We start from the raw sequence: 19556 nt of genomic DNA on the forward strand, positions 1-19556 counted from the left end.
CGTGGACACATCGAGTAAAGCCTCCTCTTTGTATTAGTGGCCAATAATGTGGTTGCATGGTAGACAATATGTTGGGCATCAGTTGCCGAACTGGGGATTAAACGCAGTACAAAAAATTTTTGTAGCTACGTCTTTTAACGGTTTCGACAGAGATGTACAGTACAAAAATATAGCATATGAGATATAAAACAAGTATCAACCCAAGTAATTAAGCCCAGCTATTTTTCACCGTTGCAATTAGACATCTTTTATCACAGTAATTTACCGGACATCGTTCGCAGTCGATAATGGATCAGTAAGCACGAGAACTTGTAATTTGACACCTTGTGAATGCTCAGTCTGAAATACGATTTATTTTCAAGGTGTACGTAGCAACAGGTATTTCTCGTACTCTCTCGCTAAGAGTGGAAAACTCTGGTGCCTGGAACGTGTTCGCTTCCTTCCTTTGTCTTTCTGGTGTGATTTATTTCTACCAGTATCACAAGCGTCCGCTGACAGAAGGATAACGACAAACAGACAAATTAGACAACTACAATTGGCAGTTGGTTGGTTGAAAGCTCACGTTTCTTCTAATTTACCGAGGCATACAAAAGATAATTTAACGGCCATTTCTTCGAGACAGTTTTTTTTTTTTTTTTTTTTTTTTTTTTTCGTAGGATGTGGTGTGCTGCAAGCTTATCTATCAAAGACGTCTCAAATTCTAAACAAAATAATATAAAATTTGTTACATATACAGTTCATACGTTTGTTACGCTGCATAAAACATTACAAAATTAGAAACAAGGTAAACTGTTGCTATGCCTGTAGGTTCACACATCACCGTAATATTGGTAACAAAGAGAGCAAGCTAATCCATGTCGAGGTACACTGTTTTTTATTGAGTGAAATGTATGATCGTTTGAATGTTTCATTGAGTGATAACATTCTTCCATTAATATTTCTTTACCCAAACAACTTGGCTGGTAAAATATTGTTTTAGTGAGCATTTGTGAGTATTTAAATCAGATTATACACATGCTTAAGTATGGTATACTACTTCTAGCCACGTCGAGCTTTCTAAAGGTTATCAGTTCCGCCATTTATTGTGGAAAGTATCTATGTTCACATTTGGAATTTTCACCTTCACCTCATAGCCTGGTAGTGTCCAGAAAAGGACTGCGCTTCAGCACACGTAAAATTTCAAAAGTACTTCGCTATGTGCTCATGACATTGGTGTATATGAGAACTGTGGCAATTTTAAGTACTCAACAGATATCACAATTAACCACTGCCTTTGGGCATTGCTTACATGTGAACTCAGGCAATGTACAATCACAGTTGTTCATCGGGATTTGTGTTTAGGCTGTTAACATTGTTGTAAGACTCAGATACGACGATTACATGAGTACACGTCGTTGTTCGTAGCAAAACTTTCAGAATGGCCCTAAGACTGAAATTGTATTTGTGAAAATAAATACATTCAACAGTCAACAGCGAAAATGATCTCTTTTAAAAAGGCCTGAGATTGTTATTTCAAAGTGTTACTACCTGCCAAAAAAGTGTTAACAGTGGCATACGCCTAGGTTTTTTGACAGAATGTGACACATATTTATATATGTATTGTCATTATCAATCATTTTCTGATTGGATGAGCAACGTACATCGCCACATGACTTTTAAGTGATCTTATCAACCGAACTGTTTAATGTTTCATTTAAGCTATATTATTAAACCCTATTGACTTACTGCGTTTGTTTACGTTACATAACTCAGACTGGATTAATTCAGGAAGATGAATAAATCAACAACAAAATGCTGAAATATTACTTGATAAATTGAAATTCGTCTCGACCTCTCAATTTTTTACTACTGCACTCATGTATATATATGAATACAAGTGACGTTCAGCGTAAATGGATCGAGAAGCTGAAAGGACTGCAGTAGTTTAAATTTCGCTCCACTGTCTGCACCGGTCTGTGTTACGGAAGTCTGTTCAGGCGGAGTATCCTGAGCTGCAGGTGGAAGAGGAGCGATGAAAAGTAGAGAAAAGGGTGACACGGAGCTGCCTTTGTCATGGTCGGAAAGCGAGCGGTCAGTCTTGAAGCTGAATATGCGCCACTTGTGTTTATTTGGAGCATGGCCGCTGTCAAGGTACCGAATATTCCACGTTTACAGCGTCATCAACCTAGCTCTGGGCATCTGGTACGTTAACGAGGGCTCGACGTACGTCTCCTACATATGGGGAGACATGGAGGAAGCGACGCTGGTACTCATTAGTACTTTCAACATCGGTAGCATCGTTGTGAAGACGACTCTGTTCCTGTGGCACAGAGGACAGTACTTTGCTCTGGTCCGACGAGTGGACGATCTGATGCTGGTGCAGGGCGAACCCTGCTCCGAGGACCCGGTCCTCGGTCACTTGCTGTGGCGCTCCAAGAGGACCGCAGTTCGCCTCACCACGGCCATGCTACTGCTCATGGTGTCCCAGTACGTCACGTGGTACCCCATGCCGCTCATCATGAACTGGGGTGAGCGTCGCTTGCCCCTAGCGCAGCATCCCTGGGACAACAACAGCAATTATTACGTGCTGTCGTACGCCGCACAGTGCATTGCTGTATCGTGGATGACGCAGATCAGCTTCGGCATCGACTGCCTCTTCGTGTCCATCATGATCCTGGTGGCCGCGCAGATGAAGATCCTCGCTTCGCGCGTGGCCAGTCTGAAGATGCAAGACGACGGGTTAAGTCGCAAGCAGCACATTGTTAAAAGTCCCAGATACAAATTATACAGAGATTTGTGCCTCTGTATTCAAACCCATCAACAGCTTCTCAGGTACGTCGAACAGTAACTTGTAATTCCTGTGAATGACATGAACCTTTTCATAGTCTAGAATGTTAATCTTCATCGTATAAACGATCGGTTTCAAACGGTAGCAGTCATCATCAGGCAACTGTAAAAGGTGATCCTTATTATTGTAAAAACTTATCGTAAGCGATGTCTAAACGGTTAAGCAACCAACGGTTTTTATTACGAAGAACGAAGAAGAACGCCACAAACAAAATTTAGGTGAATGTTCTAGGACATTTTCTGAGTATTTTGGTACAAGGTACAGGTGGTCTCCTGGGACTTGTTACAGAATGATTTCGTTGCATGAAGATTTCGATCGCTATTTATCTTCGTAATCGTACTGCAATGAAAATGTTTGCACAAGAGTGCAAATGCTCACAACATGCACAGTGTGTCTTCTTTTGAAGCAAATACGTTCCATTCACTCACGGTACTTTTTGTTGACAACAGCAATGACCACTTCACTCTACGCCGTCAAAATTACAATTCAGTGTTGCTCGGTTTCCCTCCAAGGTTTGTTTCACTAACAGTCCTAGTCGCACATTATCAGCAGTTACACACTCTGCAGTGTTCATGGTGGTCAATTCTGGGGAAAATAAGAGTACAGATCTGCATTAGTAATGTGCAATGGTGTACACTGATAGAACCGTTTGAAATCATTTTGACAAGAAAGTACTTCCTTGGTCTGAGTTTTGTTACATTAATTTGTGTTTTCTGTTGAACTTTATGGTGACTGTATATTACAGGCTTCTTCAATGTTGTGAAGGAATTTTCACAGAAACCATGGTTATTGGGATGACCAACCGAATACACCACTGCTATGTTATTACTCTGAAATGATGACCGAGCGTTTCTAATAGCAAAATACTCAGAAAACATCCCCAACCAAGATCCCTAATTTTGCCAGTGGAGTTCGGCTTCAGCCTGTATCGTAATTTTACAGTAACTTATTATGTGAATACACATTGTATATTTTGGCATTTTAGTTTCTAAGTTCATGTCCTCATTAGGTTATTTTTGTTTGCTACTCTATATAACGAAGTGACGACTACATTTTCATTTTCAGGTTTTGTTTGTTATTTGTGGTTGATGGGACGCCTCCTAATAGTTGAATTTCCGCCCTTTTATTTTAATTTTATCGTAGAGAAAGGTGAAGCAGTCCCACTGATGTATCACACGTTTGTAAACTGCAAACGACACGTTACTGGGAAGTAATCATTCCGTAAATACGTTTCTTATCTTTTCCTTTTGTTTCATCCCATTCATTTTGGCTTTAATTGAAAGTCTCTAGTAGTATATCTTTGGGCACTCGAACAGTTTGACCAAACTTCAACCCTACGACCGTCCCATGTTATCACTGAACTTGAACGCATGACTTCAGTGTTGCAGCTGTAACGTGATACGCAGTTATGACTACAAAAATCCAGAATCTTCAGCAAAAATTCTGCCCATCTGGAACTATCGCATTCAGTACACACAAACACACCTTTTGCTCTCTCAATCGCCCGCATCTCGTGGTCGTGCGGTAGCTTTCTCGCTTCCCATGCCCGGGTTCCCGGGTTCGATTCCCGGCGGGGTCAGGGATTTTCTCTGCCTCGTGATGGCTGGGTGTTGTGTGATGTCCTTCGGTTAATTAGTCTTAAGTAATTCTAAGTTCTAGGGGACTGATGACCATAGATGTTAAGTCCCATAGTGCTCAGAGCCATTTTTTTGCTCTCCCAATCGCAGCGCAGTATTTTACGAGACACAAACTGGGTCAAGAGAAAAAGTATCCAATTATATATGAAAATACAAAAAGTTATTCACAATTCCAAAGAATTTCCGTGGCAAAACCGTTACGTTTCACCTGAATCGCATAAATCGGGTTCTTTTCGAAATCATCCAAGTGAACTGAATTTCTGTGCCATTTTCAAATAGTATCGGAACAGCTTGTATTATTTATCGAAATACATGCCAAGATTTAGAACACTGTTGTAACAAATTAAAATTTTCTGTGCTATTTATCAAATATACACACGTTCAGAAAAATTTATTGAGTAAAAAAGTGTTTTGCAACACACGAAATTGTTTTTGCATGAAGCCCCAGGTTCCCATATAATTCCAGAGCCTTGACACATACACTCACCACACACACACACACACACACACACACACACACGCACACACACACACACACACACACACACACACACACACACACCTATATACAGGGTGGTCCATTGATCGTGACCGGGCCAAATATCTCACGAAATAAACATCAAACGAAAAAAAATACAAAGCCGGAAACTTGTCTAGCTTGAAGGGGGAAACCAGATGGCGCTATGGTTGACCCGCTAGATGGCGCTGCGATAGGTCGAACGGACATCAACCGCGTTATTTTAAAATAGGAACCCCCATATTTTATTACATATTAGTGTAGTACATAATGAAATATCAATGTTTTAGTTGGACCACTTTTTTCCCTTTGTGATATAAGGCGCTGTAATAGTCCAAAACATATGGCTCACAATTTTAGACGAACAGTTAGGAACACGTAGGTTTTTTAAATTAAAATACAGAACGTAGGTACGTTTGAAGATTTTATTTCGGTTGTTCTTATGTGACACATGTACCATTGCGAACTTATCATATCTGACAACGCATGCTGTTAGAGCGTAATTACCTGTAAATACCACATTAATGCAATAAATGCTCAAAATGATGTCCGTCAACCTCATTGCATTTGGCAATACTTGTAACGATATTCCTCTCAACAGCGAGTACTTGGCCTTCCGTAATGTTCGCACATGCATTAACAATGCGCTGACGCACGTTGCCAGGCGTTGTCGGTGAATCACGATAGCAAATATCCTTCAACATTCCCCACAGAACGAAATCCGGGGACGTCAGATCCGGTGAGCGTGCGGGCCATGGTATGGTGCTTCGACGACCAATCCACCTGTTATGAAATATGCTATTCAATACCGCTTCAAACGCACGCGAGCTATGTGCCGGACATCCATCATGTTGGAAGTACATCGCCATTCTGTCATGCAGTGAAACATCTTGTAGTAACTTCAGTTGAACATTACGTAGGAAATCAGCATACATTGCAACCATTCATATTGCCATCGATAAAATGGGGGGAATTATCCTTCCTCCATAATGCCGCACCATACATTAACCCAACAAGGACTCTGGATTTTCCGTTGCCCAATAGTGCATATTATGCTGGTTTACGTTACCGCTGTTCGTGAATGACCCTTCGTCGCTAAATAGAACGCGTGCAAAAAATCTGTCATCGTCCTGTAATTTCTCTTGTGCCCAGTGAGAGAACTGTACACGACGTTCAATGTCGTCGCCATGCAATCCCTTGTGCATAGAAATATGGTACGGGTGCAATCGATGTTTATATAGCATTCTCAACACCGACGTTTTTGAAATTCCCAATTCTCGCGCAATTTGTCCACTACTGATGTGCGGATTAGCCGCGACAGTAGCTAAAATACCTATTTGGGAATCATCATTTGTTGCAGGTCGGGGTTGGCGTTTCTCATTCACATGTGGCTCAACACTTCCTGTTTCCTTAAATAACGTAACTATGCGGCGAACGATCCGGACACTTGGATGAAGTCATCCAGGATACCGAGCAGCATACATAGCACACGCCCGTTGGGAATTTTGATCACAATAGCCATACATCAACACGATATCGACCTTTTCCGCAATTGGTAAACGGTCCATTTTAACGCGGGTAATGTATCACGAAGCAAATACCTTCAGCATTGCCGGAATGTTACCTGATACCACGTACTTATACGTTTGTGACTATTGCAGTGCCATCTATCACAAAGCGAAAAAAGTGGTCCAACTGAAATATCATATTTCTTTACGTACTACACGAATATGTAATATAAAATGGGGTTCCTATTTAAAAAAACGCAGTTGATATCCTTTTGACCTATGGTAGCGCCATCTAGCGGGCCAACCATAGCGCCATCTGGTTTCCGCCTTCAACCTAGACGAGTTTCGTTGTTTGTAGTTTTTTCGTTTGAGCGCACAATTACGCTAGATACTGTACCTAACATTCTGCTTAATCATTAAATTTCATCTACCTATGTTTTACAGTTCACAAGAAAATGTCCAGTACCGTATTACCTCATGAGAGAATTTTATCCTCTCGGTTTTATTTGTACATAACTAAATGACTTTTCGAGCCTGATTTAAACGTAAAATACTACCTCATCAACAAAATTTCATTGCCTTATTATCTTTTATAATTTATTCTTTCATCACTTTCAGTGTCATAAAAAGTAAACCTTTAATTGTGTGTGTAGTAATATTTCACAAATGTTAGCTCCTTTGTTTCCGAATGATGCGTCTGTGTCAGATTGATGGACCATATTGAAGTTAACTAAAGAAACTTTCAGATGAAATAAATAAAGTTATATGCGTTTTATGTTTTTTTCAGTTTTCGCACTATAATTCACTGTTTCGTTATGTTTTCATACAACCTCTAAAATCAGTTACAGATACTATTTTATACTGTGACGGAAAAAATTTCAGTTACAAAAAATAAGTAATCTAGAGCAATTTTGTCTAGGTCATATATATAAATGATTAGCATTGCAAGATCAAATTTTAATGTAAGTGGAGATAAGCCATTGCAAATGCGAGAAGGTGGTATATCAATAACCGCTGTAAGTACTAGAATGTTGAATGGAAGCATGAAAACGGGCAAGAATTGTGTTGTACATGTGCCGTGCGACAGTTTATGGGATGGAGTTTCATGGTCCGTCAGTACAGGAACGGTTAATGCTGCTTGTGGATGAGACTGCAGTAATCGTCCGATGGTGCCCTCTATGCTCCATTGGAGACAGATTTGGTGATCGAACCGGCCAAGGCAACACGCCGACATACTGTACAACATGTTGGGTTACAACAGGGGTATGTGGGTGAGCGTTGTCATGTTGCAAAACACCCCCTGGAATTCGGCTCATTAATGGCAGCGCAACGGGTCGAATCAACCAAACTGACGTACAAATTTCCAGCCAGAGTGTGTGGGATAGCCACGAGAGTGCTCCTGCTCTCATAAGAGACCACACTCTGGGCCATAACGCCAGCAGTCGGTCCTGTGTGTCTAGCACACAGACAGGTTGATTGCAGGCCCTCCATTGGATTACTTTTAACCAACAAGCTGCTATCACTGGCACCGAGGCAGAACCAGCTTTCATCAGAATACACAACGCACTTCCACCCTGCCCTCCACTGGTCTCTCGCTTGACTCCATTGAATTGACTGAAGTATCAGAAAACGGCAGTTTGGGGTCAGTGGAGTGAACGAGTGCTCACAACAAGGCATCTAGCTTGGAGCTGTCCTCGAAATAAACAGTTTGCAATAGTTCTTTGTGTCACTGCGGTGCCAAGACCTGCTTAAATTGCTGCTGCAAATGCAGTATGATACATCATAGGCATATGCCGAACACGATGGTCTTCCCTCTCGATCCTGCCGCGTGGCCCTCTGGAGCCCCGTCTTCTTGCAGCCGTAAATTCTCATGACCAGCACTGCCTGCAGTCGGGTATAGCGGCCACATTCCAGCTAAGTCTTTCTTTCTGCAATACCACAGAAGGAGCATCGAGCCTCTTGTAGTTCTATTACAGGATCTCGTTCAATCTCAGTAAGTTGTTGATAACGGCGTCTTTGTCGCCTTAAAGGTTTTCTTGACTAACAGCAACTCACTTCCTCGAATCTCGAATGAAACTTAACGCTCACTACCGTTACAGAGTGTATTTAAAGCAAACCTGATCAGCATCCTTATAGTGGCGTTACCAGTGCCACTGTTACGCGACTGGCGCAAAATTCTAATGCATGTAGTGTTTCAGATGTACGAACGCGCCTGCCAACTTTCGCTTATGGCGCACAACTCTTCCTTGGTGCTGTGATTTTTTTCCATCAGAGTATTTTCACACATACGCAACAAAACCAGTTATTAGTTTTCAGGAAGTTGCTACCCAAAGCTACAATAGCAACTTCTTCTAGAACTATGAAAGTTTAACATCTAGTGCTGTAAAGCCAGTTTGTGGTGTTTAACAGTAGAAACTACATGGCAGTTTGATGAATAACTTTCTGTACAGTAGCTTTGATATCAGAGTTTAACCCATATTCCCAGTAATCAACAATGCTTAGTTCTTTTGTGGATGAGCATTTCACATCTTTTGTTCTATGCACTATGTTTTGTGCTTCAGATTCGGGGGCATACAATTTTGTTTTCAGTCCTACGAATTCTATCACAGTCTCTACTGATAAATCAGCTGTAATTGAATTAAGTTTCTTTTTGTTGCCACTTGGGATAATAATAACGTTATTACGGAAAGCTGAAAAGTCAAAGCAACTATGCCCTTCACTTGAAATAAGATCATAAATATATGGGGTAGTTACATGATATATTACTCCAGCTGTGTTTGTACTTCACATTCTAACATTTTTGAAATACAAATACCACTAATGGAAATCTGAAAGCCCCATCCAAGAAACAGCTAAATTAGGCATTCCTATAGCTATCATAAACAATGTTAATACAACAACAACCTAATGTTTTTACGACATTGCGTTTGAAATTCTGTCTTGCATTCAGAGTCGCATCTTAATATCTATCTTGCCAGGATGTCTCTAGTTATGTGTCTTTCATATTTCGGACATTTTCCATTGTTTTACCGAACACAAAATTATTTATGAGTAGATGTAAGAGGTTTCTTTCTCAAAAGATTGCTTTCATTGATACATTCTTCTGCATTCGTCTCAATATATGGTTCCATCGAAGTGGTTCATCCAATGGTTAAAACGCTCAGAATCTCTTGTAACATCAATTTACAGTGAAATTATTGCTTTAGATTTCTATAGTCAATTAAGGTATATCCATGTCGTTTTTTTTGATTTGTTACTATCAGATGGTGGTGGATTTTTTTGACGAGAGGAGAATAAATCTGACAGGAAACTATGATTACTCTAAAGGTATCTTGTTCGAACAGGTACCATACTTCAGAATGTTTTTCATGTTAAGAGTTTCAACACTCTCAGGAAAAACGCCACACAAAATTGGGCACTGTTAGAGACTATCACTAACCAGCTGTATTCACGTCCAGTTTGTAAGATTATTCAGTTTTATCATCATAACTAGCAATGAAACTGTTGATTGCTACAGCATGTCCGCATGAAGAATGGACAATAAGATGATGTTGCTGGCAATAAGATGCCAATAATCTGCTCGTGTAATTATCAGTAGGGCACCCCATCCTAATCGAGGTAAAATAATGTAAATAACATGATCCAGTTTACATGTTTTAAGACATACGGTAAAAATATTTTTGTTAACATAAGCTAGCAGTAGCGTAAAAGTTTCAAGACTGTGCTTGTGTTAACGCACACGATCACTCTATCTCACATGCTTGAGGACAACAAAGAAAGGATGAAAGCTGCTATATCTGACATTAAACCATAAGTAAACGGGCAGATGAGCTAAAAGAAAGACAAAGAGGAATGTGGCTGGATGACCACTTATATATATATATATATATATATATATATATATATATATATATATATATATATAAACAGGTTGGCGATCATCCTTTTAACACGTCTCCCTAAGATTTTAGGAAACAAGTTTGACACATCACAATACGCTAAACTCTCACCCAATTCGTTAGAGCGTCACTTAAAATAGGGAACAGATACGTCGGCATATCTGCCGCTATCCTCTGGCCTGAAAATAAGGCACAGTCTAAAATGTTGAGGATTCTGATCTATACGCCACGAGTACCACACACTGGTGGGTTCTCTCGCCACAACAGGAACCCATGTGTCTTAGGGATTTGGCCAATGCGAAGAAGAGCAAGGAGGATCTCGTCACGTCTGCGTAATTGGAAGAAGGTACATCACGACGACGTTGTGGGCTTTACTAGACGCAACGTATATTCTTTCACTTCCAGCCACTCATCTACCCGTCGACGTACGACTCTGTACCTCAGCAGCAAGAAGATAGAATGCATTGGGATGGCATACTGAACTAATTGAGAATCACGACACACCTCCTTGGCTACTACATCCGCCCTTGCGTTCCTCGCAGTACCTATGCGTCTTGGCTGTCAACAGTGAGATACCTCCTTCCCCATCATTTGTAAGTGTAAAAGAGCGTCCTGGATACCCTGTAGGACTTTATCGGCTGGATGCAAACGTTGCAGACTCTGACGGCCACTCGGAGAGTCGGACCAGACCAGTAGTTAAGCAGGCAGGGCGCATCTCATCTGCTCCAGTGCCCTCAAGATGGCGGACTCTGGAGCTGACCATACCTTGAGGATACGATCTGGGGAACCAACAGAGTAGCCAACGGAATGCATCTGTTTATATCTATTCACGAATACAGTTACATAATATTCGTGCTAATTTAAAATGTCTGAAAATATCACATTAAAAATAGGAGAACTGCTAGCTCTCCTGTACTGTACTAAATGTAAAATTACTCTGTGCTTCTGCAGTAAACAGGGTGGCAGTCGTTTAAGAACCCGGATTTGAACCCATAAGTGCCCTGCACCAATGGACTCCAACATACATTTCGTGCGGACTCCAAACGGCCTCATTGCACATGGACAACTGGTAATGAGGTGTTCCATAGCTTAACGAGTAACGATAACTCTTGTGAATTGGGAGTAGAGAGAAACGTACGCGCATGATGCACCATGAGGGGTTACGGTCGGATGGTAAGTGGCGGTTCACCAACCTCAGCGCAGAGACTGGGTAGGAGTCTGGTCTTGTTTGCGCTTGTGGTCAGTCTGGTCCACCCATAGTGTACAACGTCAATTCTCTCCAATTGAGAAGGTCTCGTCCACCCATACGCTGTACAGCCATAGCAAGCCGCTATCGCCCGAAAACCCTGTAAAATTGGAGCGGACGCGCCCTGTCCTCTCCCCAAGACCTGTGGTCCAAGACTCTTCAAAGTGTTCAGTGCCTTCTAGGCCTCACCTTCGTGTCCTTCAGGTGTGGTAATCACAACAGTCGGGAGCGAAAATTGAGGCCCATAGACCACACAGAGTTATATTAGAACAAATAAGCCCTCGGTCACAAATATTAAGTCAATATTGACCAGGTTTCGACGCTACTCTGAGCGTCGTCTTCAGAATTAGACTAACTGTTCTAAAACATATTAGGTATATAATACAAAAATAAAATTATGGTTTGTACTGACTGGAAAAGATGCAGTCAGTACAAACTTTAATTTTATTAATGTACTATATACCTAATATGTTTTAGAACAGTTAGTCTAATTCTGAAGACGACGCTCACAGTAGCGTCGAAACCTGGTCAACTTTGACTTAATATTTGTGACCGAGGGCTTATTTGTTCTAATATAATTCTGACACGGTCACTGAACCTTAGCACCTATGTTCAAACTTTTACCACACAGAGTCTTTAAAGGCAGGAGCAGAAGAATGGTGTCCCTGAGTGCAGTGTTCTAAGTGTTACCCTCTTTGGCGCAGCCATAAACAGTATCAAATCTACATTATGGAGTCCTCTACAGTCCTCCTTAACTGAGGATGATTTTGCAATTTTCTCTTTCTCCTCCCGTACAGCAACAAGAACTTGTCATCAGTTGCAGTTAACAGTAAAGTGGCTGGAGGAGTGGGCTGTCGATTTCGTAGCTGCAGTCACAATTAGCTGAAATCAAGGAGCCATGACAAATGAACATAGAAACTACCTCCATTGTTCCTCTTCGTACATGGCATGTAGTGATAGTGTATTTGCCATTATTTCCGTATTCCTGGCATTCGCATTAGACCTCCAGTAAGAGCATTCTTAACTCTTTCTCATTATCTGCCGCTGGTATGTTATCAACTAGATATTTAAATCATTTACATCTATCCCAGTCGTTCTGGTTTCTCCTTCATCTAATACGGGATTCGTCATAATGTACTCTGCATACAGATTGAATACATAAGGTGACAGTATGCAGTCTTACTGTACCGCTTTCTGAATCTTGACCCATTTAGTTGTTCCATATATGGTACTCACCGTGGCTCCTTGGTCAGAGACCAGGAGTTACAACAGGCACTAAAATTAATATTGCTAATGGAACAGACAGCGTTCGTAACAGAAGCATCTAATACCACCTGTTATTTGGCTTCAAGCGAAGGTGTGTTTACACATATTTAAAAAAATGGTTCAAATGGCACTGAGCACTATGGGACTTAACATCTGAGGTCATCAGTCCCCTACACTTAGAACTACTTAAACCTAACTAACTTCAGAACAGCACACACACCCATGCCCGAGGCAGGATTCCGAACCTGCGACCGTAGCAGCAGCGTGGCTCCGGACTGAAGCACCTAGAACCGCTCGGCCACAACGGCCGGCCTACACATATTTATTCGTTCGTATGTTTACTCAGTTTCTGTCGACGTCCATAGAAGCGGAATACATTTATAATAATTACTTATTAGTCACGATTACTAGAGTAATCGTTGCGTTGATCTGCAGTTTCTGTTAGCAACTGAACTAAAAAAAAAGCTACAAGACGCAAAATACACTTTAGTATCGTTACGACGGAGCAGGGCCACCTAGCAGCACCGCATGGGTCATAGCTTTAAATGCATGCATATATCCTAGATGCAGGAGCAATATTCTAGTAAGCGATGGTCCTTACTGTTGCAAGGCGTGGAATGTGCATGTGTACCCAAAGTGGTATCATAGCTCACAAATATAAGACGCCAAGTAAGTATCCTTTACGCAGGATGAAGAACCGTGACTCTGCCAGCCGCAACAAACTACGTTTCCTACGCTTTGTCCAGATAATCAGATACAAAGAAAACGGCGTATGATGTCCATTGTGAATGGTTCATGAATTTACTCTAACTGTAGACACGCTTTTTTAAAATATACAACTTTTGTAAAGGTAAATGTGTGCTCCCTACATCGAGTGATATTATTCTGAGTTCTAAGCGTAGCTGCATGTGGGCTCATGTGCATAGGAAAGCGACGACGAGGAAAAATAATAGACATAGAAAATATTTCAAAAGAAGTGTAGTAATTGCAGAAGGTAGTTAAGCCACGACAGCACACACAATATTAGCGCTCAGAAACACGATGCACACAAGGGTTAAACAAGCGAAAAAATGACATTTATACGAGCCTCAAGACATTGTATAAATTCCAGTGATAGGGAGTGTAACGACTTCAAATGCTCTGCTATTTGCATGGATTAAAAGCAGACAGTTTCTGCACCGTACTTCTAAAAATGCTTTCTTCACAAAGGCAAAACCTCTGTAGCCTCACATGGATGAAAGGCCTTAGTGTCATGAAAGATTCAATGAAATTATCTACTTCAAAGCTCGGAACGCGAATCAAGCAAATAAATTCGTGTAAACTACCCTATCTCTGCGTGCAATTCACAAACTTGCATCCCACATGTGCTAATGTTGCAAGCAACCAAACTGCAGCTCACGATACCATTGTGCCTAAAACAGAGAACTATGCCTTCATATTGTAAAGATGTAACACCACACTAGACACACGCACACTCTGTTTCTCTTCAGACATGCTACCTATCGTTCATTCTGATGTTAGCTGTGACATATGGGCCAGCTGGGTTGGGTGCAGAGTCCTCCTTAAACACGTTACAAAACAAACTCCGTAGAAACAGGCCTTGGAGGTCCAACTGTACTGACCAACTGCTACGTCATCCTCAGTGCAAAGGGTGCAGATACGGAGGGGCGTATGGCCCGCACACCACTCTCCTATCCACTGTCCAGTTTTGTGACTGGAGCCAGTGCGTCTCAGTCAGTTAGTTCCTCAGTTTTCCTCACAAGGGCAGAATTCACACGATTAGCCAACACCACTTGGCAGATCCTGACGGTCACCGATCCAGGTATTAGCCAAACCTGACATGCTTAACTTTGGTAATCTGATGGGAACTAGTGTAACTACTGCAGCAAGGTCATTGGCCTAAACACCTTACAGACTGTGACAAAAACCAACTATGTTGATAGCAGTCGATAACTAGACACAGGAAAGTATCTTTAAACCTGTGGTTTAATAATATTCTAAGCAATCTAGAAGAGAAAGTGACAAATGTAACATACAACCATCACAGTCCCAAGATAGGCAGAGAGACAGAGGCGCAAATAGACAGCGACAGAAGGGAGGTGGACAGAGAATGGCAAATGAAGAGACAGGTAGAGGAAGAGAAGAAAGAGACAGAGAGGAGGAGGAGGAGGAGATGAACAGAGAGAGGGAGAGGAAGAAATGGACAGAGAAATGGACAGAGAAATGGAAGAAGTGGAGATGGGGAGACAGGAGAGAAAGGACCTGATGGAGAGAGAAAGGAAAGAGGCAGAGACTTACAGGGCCAGGGCCGGGAGTCGGAGATGCAGAGGGGGGGCGGCGGGAAGAACAGATGGATATAGAGGGGGTGAAGGATGAGAAGGATAATGATAGGGGAAAGAAAGAGATGGGCTAATTGAATAAAGAATAACTACCCAGTGATGGTGTTCTGAGTGCTGCTGTGAGGATGCTGAAACATTGCAGATACGACCTATAATCGGTGCATGATGAAAAAATACTAGTTCCATTTTCTGCCACCATATGAATATATGACACTGTAATCAGTCAGAATGTAGTGTGGGTGCAGAACAATGGGAGCAACGATCAAGCACATGATAATGGTGGTCTGACATGTTTATTAGGGTATGGCCAGATTTTGAATCATGTTTTCAATACGATGTTCTGACAACATGCTGCATCCATAACACTTCACGGGCCAGAGTTGCTCGCTGCATATCCTGTGTAATCACAGTGATATGTCGTCGTATGCTATATATCAGGTGAGGAATAATGCAGACACATCACTGACAGACACCATCTTTCAAATATCTCCACAACCAGAAGCCACGTGTATTTAAATTGCGTAGATAAGATGCAGTCGTTACCAAAGTTTTCACTGTGCAAGTCATTCACATAGAAAGCAACATGAGGTGTCACCACATCTTGCATGACAATAGTCGTGTGCATTCTTGGAAATCTTGAATGATGCCTAGCAGAAGGAGGTCCCTATAACACGCAGATGCCACCGCACACCGAAGAGGTCCTCGAAATGTCTTGTCCTTGATGATAAGAATAAAAGTGTTTACGAAATGGCAGCGCACACTCACATAAGCTGAGTGCCGTGGATTTTTCTGCACAACATGTGGTGGAGTAGAACCCCACATGTGACATTTCTGTGCATTCAAGGCGTCATGTGGAGTAAAATGTGCCTCTTTCATCCATAGAACATTTCCCAAGCACCTGTCGTCCATTTCTACGCATGCCACGGAACAAAGCGTAAAGTCACGGCACTGTAGTATATATTGGATGTTCGTCTGCTGCACGTTCTGAATCTTGTAGGGCTACCATTATAGAAAGCGTCTCAGAATCTCTTGAATTGTTTACCCGGGCAGAGAAAATTCCCAGCTCGAGCATTGGTTGCAGAATTTGATACACTATGAACAGTCGGCTGTAGCTACAGCAACTTCACCGACAAGTGCCAAGGGAATTGGCCGCCTCCCTCTACCTGCTGCACCGCCTAATTCACCTGTTTCTTCAAATCTCTTGAGTACATTCTTTAGCCCGTTTATGGGAATGAGGCCTCTTCGCAGCTGTTTCTGTCGACGATATACCAGTAGAGCACCGCTGAATAGCCATCGTGTTTCATACGGAAAACTTTTTAACTCTTTACACCAACAGTCAGTTCATAAGGACGCACATAGCCAACTGAAAAATAGATACTGATGTCAAATCAAAAACATTTCACATGCTGACCGCTTACTGCGACATAGTTTCACCTTACTGCAGAAAGTGGAACTATGATTTTTGAAAGCATACTCTGCGAGTGGACCGATTAACATACATACCTAAGGTGTTTCAGGGTCCTACGATGTGTAAAGCATGCGCTACAGCACTCCGAACACCGTTATCGGTCTCATCGGATTAGAGAAGGAAGGCGAACCATCCCGTCACTGGCCTGGAGCGACTTCAGGAAATCACGGAAAATCTAAATCAGGATAGCCGGACGCGGGATTGAACCGTTGTCTTCCCGAAAGCGAGTTCAGTTTGCTAATCACTGCGCCACCTCGCTCGGTTTAAATGAATGGTCAGATTAGCCATCACTTTTGCTCAACGGTCCCTGCAGAAGAAAAACCGATATTCGTTCATGGGCTCATATACCCACACAAAAATAAGAGAACGAGTTTAGTTACGCCAACATATTGGCCCCTTTGGCAATTACGGTAAGGCAGACCCAAAAAGTTACAGAGAGCAAAAGGAAACAAACCAGTTGGGAAAAAGTTGGTGCTGTTCGCTAAAACACAGAAATACACCATTAAAAACAAACCGAATTTGTAATATTAATAAAAATAAATAATCAAATACCCTTAGTAATGGTTGTACTATGTATACACATAAATTGAATCAAACCAGGAGAAAGGCTGTGCTTTTTTCTTAGGGAAAGTGCTACTCTTTCAGCTTTTCAGTCAGTAGCATGTAAAATACTTTGTCGATTTTCTAACTTGAGATAGGAGGATAACACGAATCAGTTTGTAGTTTGACACAGACAGTGATATAAGATGGGATTTTTGGTGATTATGGTAATGCTTTCTGACAGGTAAATTTACACATGACTCAGGGGAAGCCAGAAGGCTGACGTTCTGGATGGATGGTCAGCTATTACAATGGACCGATCTGTGCATGATAAGGGAAGCAAATGCCTTTCTTAGGTGTCATGAAGGTTCACAAAACATCCTTACATTCGAGCAGCTAAGGAAGGTGTAACCGAACCCATCGATTCCAAGTGTACCGATCCGTCTTTTAAATTTAAAGTACAAGAATCATGTGTAATTGAACGTTTTCATACCACGGAATATATTTCTATTGTAATAGCTGTGTTTACTCTCTGTGATATTTAATACGGTACAGAATGATAAAGTAAGTTTAAGAAAGAAAATACTCCGACGTCTACGGAGCTGTGAAAAAACACAAGCTGTTATCACTTCGTTTTACGACAGCATTGTCCATAACCCAGCGACCGCCACGCAAAAATCGATCTCACTAAGCACGCTGTTTCTCTTCCCAGAAAACTGACGCTCTTGTTCACTCAGGTGAGCATTAGCATTTAATCTATACTATACAACTATCACTATTTTTGCTGGCCCTAGGAATATATACTTATTTGCTTAACCATGTGCAGCCTAACGCAATATCAACCATCTTTTGGCAACTAGTTTTCTCTCTAATGCGTGATGAGGACAACTGGGTTCAGTCTGCAATAATTTCGGCACACAATAGAGGATACTACACTGAATGCTCTGCACTACCAACCCTGTTGTTTTATCCTCATCACACTAGCGCTCTTTAGACCGGTATTATTTAACCCCACGAAAATGAATTTACTTTATTACAACTACTTGGAATCATGATTGCCGGCCGAAGTGCCCGTGCGGTTAAAGGCGCTGCAGTCTGAAACCGCGAGACCGCTACGGTCGCAGGTTCGAATCCTGCCTCGGGCATTGATGTTTGTCATGTCCTAAGGTTAGTTAGGTTTAACTAGTTCTAAGTTCTAGGGGACTAATGACCTCAGCAGTTGAGTCCCATAGTGCTCAGAGCCATTTGAACCATTTATTTTGAATCATGATTCCATGATTCACCCCAATGGGTACCAAATTTAAAATTTGCTTTTATATGTTAATGAAAACTGAATAACTGAAAATTAATTGAAAGTTCTCTCAACATCGGAAGCATTAAGTGAATTACCAATGTGACCAGATAATTTAAAATCCAAGTAAATAAATTTAAAACTGTATTTTCAGCTAAATATACCTGCGACAAACTAGCACTCTCGTAATTCCGAAATTCTTCCATACAATCATTTGACCGTTTAGATTTACTAAAATTTATTTAGTCTCAGAGACAAGGAAATCAGGATTCAGTTTGTTACTTTAGGATAATGAATTTAACAGAGACGTCAAAAAATTGACTCTGTTCAATAATTGTATATTAAGATTGTAACTGTAGCAACCATTACACTTCCGATTACTTAGAATTAACAAAAGTCTTGCCTTGTATGTCGTAGTTGTCGTGGTGCTGTAGCTGTAAATTGGAGAGTGACAAGTAGCAAGGCTTTTCAAATCTGCAATGAGATGGAGTAAAGTTATTACTACCACGGTGTGCTGGCTCCAAATTCCATCTTAGATTAATATCTGGTATTCCTGCTTTCCATAAACCGCAATTTCTGGAGATGATTTTACGACACAGAGGCCACTTACACACTAATTTTCACTCGAATGAGCACTATTTTAGCACTCACAGCATTATTACATAGTCAAACATGGCACACATCTACACTGCCTGCGACTGCTATGTATTCGTTTCTTTCTGTCCCTTCATCGCTACTTCACACAACTATGGTCTGAAAACCCGAAGTGGATTCTCGACTTTCTGATCTGCTTTACCAAAGTTAATATGAGTTTTCAAATAAGCCGTGAATATTGCAATTGTCAAAATTACAGGAAACAATTATTATTATGTTTTTGTTTTCTTTAAACAATATTCATTACTTCATTTACTTTTAACTGATTGTCAAAGACATTCAACGTAGAAAATATCTATACATTTAACATGGATTGAAAACGTTTGAGTTAACAGAGAGTCTCAAAGCACACAAAATTATTCTC

At 41.3% G+C, this 19556-nt stretch overlaps 1 protein-coding gene across 1 annotated transcript in view; it reads left to right on the forward strand.

Annotated features, from left to right (window-relative positions):
* Positions 1–1920: 1920 nt before the first annotated feature.
* Positions 1921–19556, forward strand: part of LOC126418976 (odorant receptor Or2-like) — a 71520-nt gene continuing 53884 nt past the window's right edge. The window contains exon 1 of the mRNA XM_050086022.1: positions 1921–2811. Coding sequence (XP_049941979.1) covers positions 2012–2811 — 800 coding nt within the window. The 5' untranslated portion in view covers positions 1921–2011. The remainder of the gene's footprint in view (positions 2812–19556) is intronic.

The sequence above is a fragment of the Schistocerca serialis genome, chromosome 9 (genome assembly GCF_023864345.2).
Source record: "Schistocerca serialis cubense isolate TAMUIC-IGC-003099 chromosome 9, iqSchSeri2.2, whole genome shotgun sequence".
NCBI lineage: Eukaryota > Metazoa > Arthropoda > Insecta > Orthoptera > Acrididae > Schistocerca > Schistocerca serialis.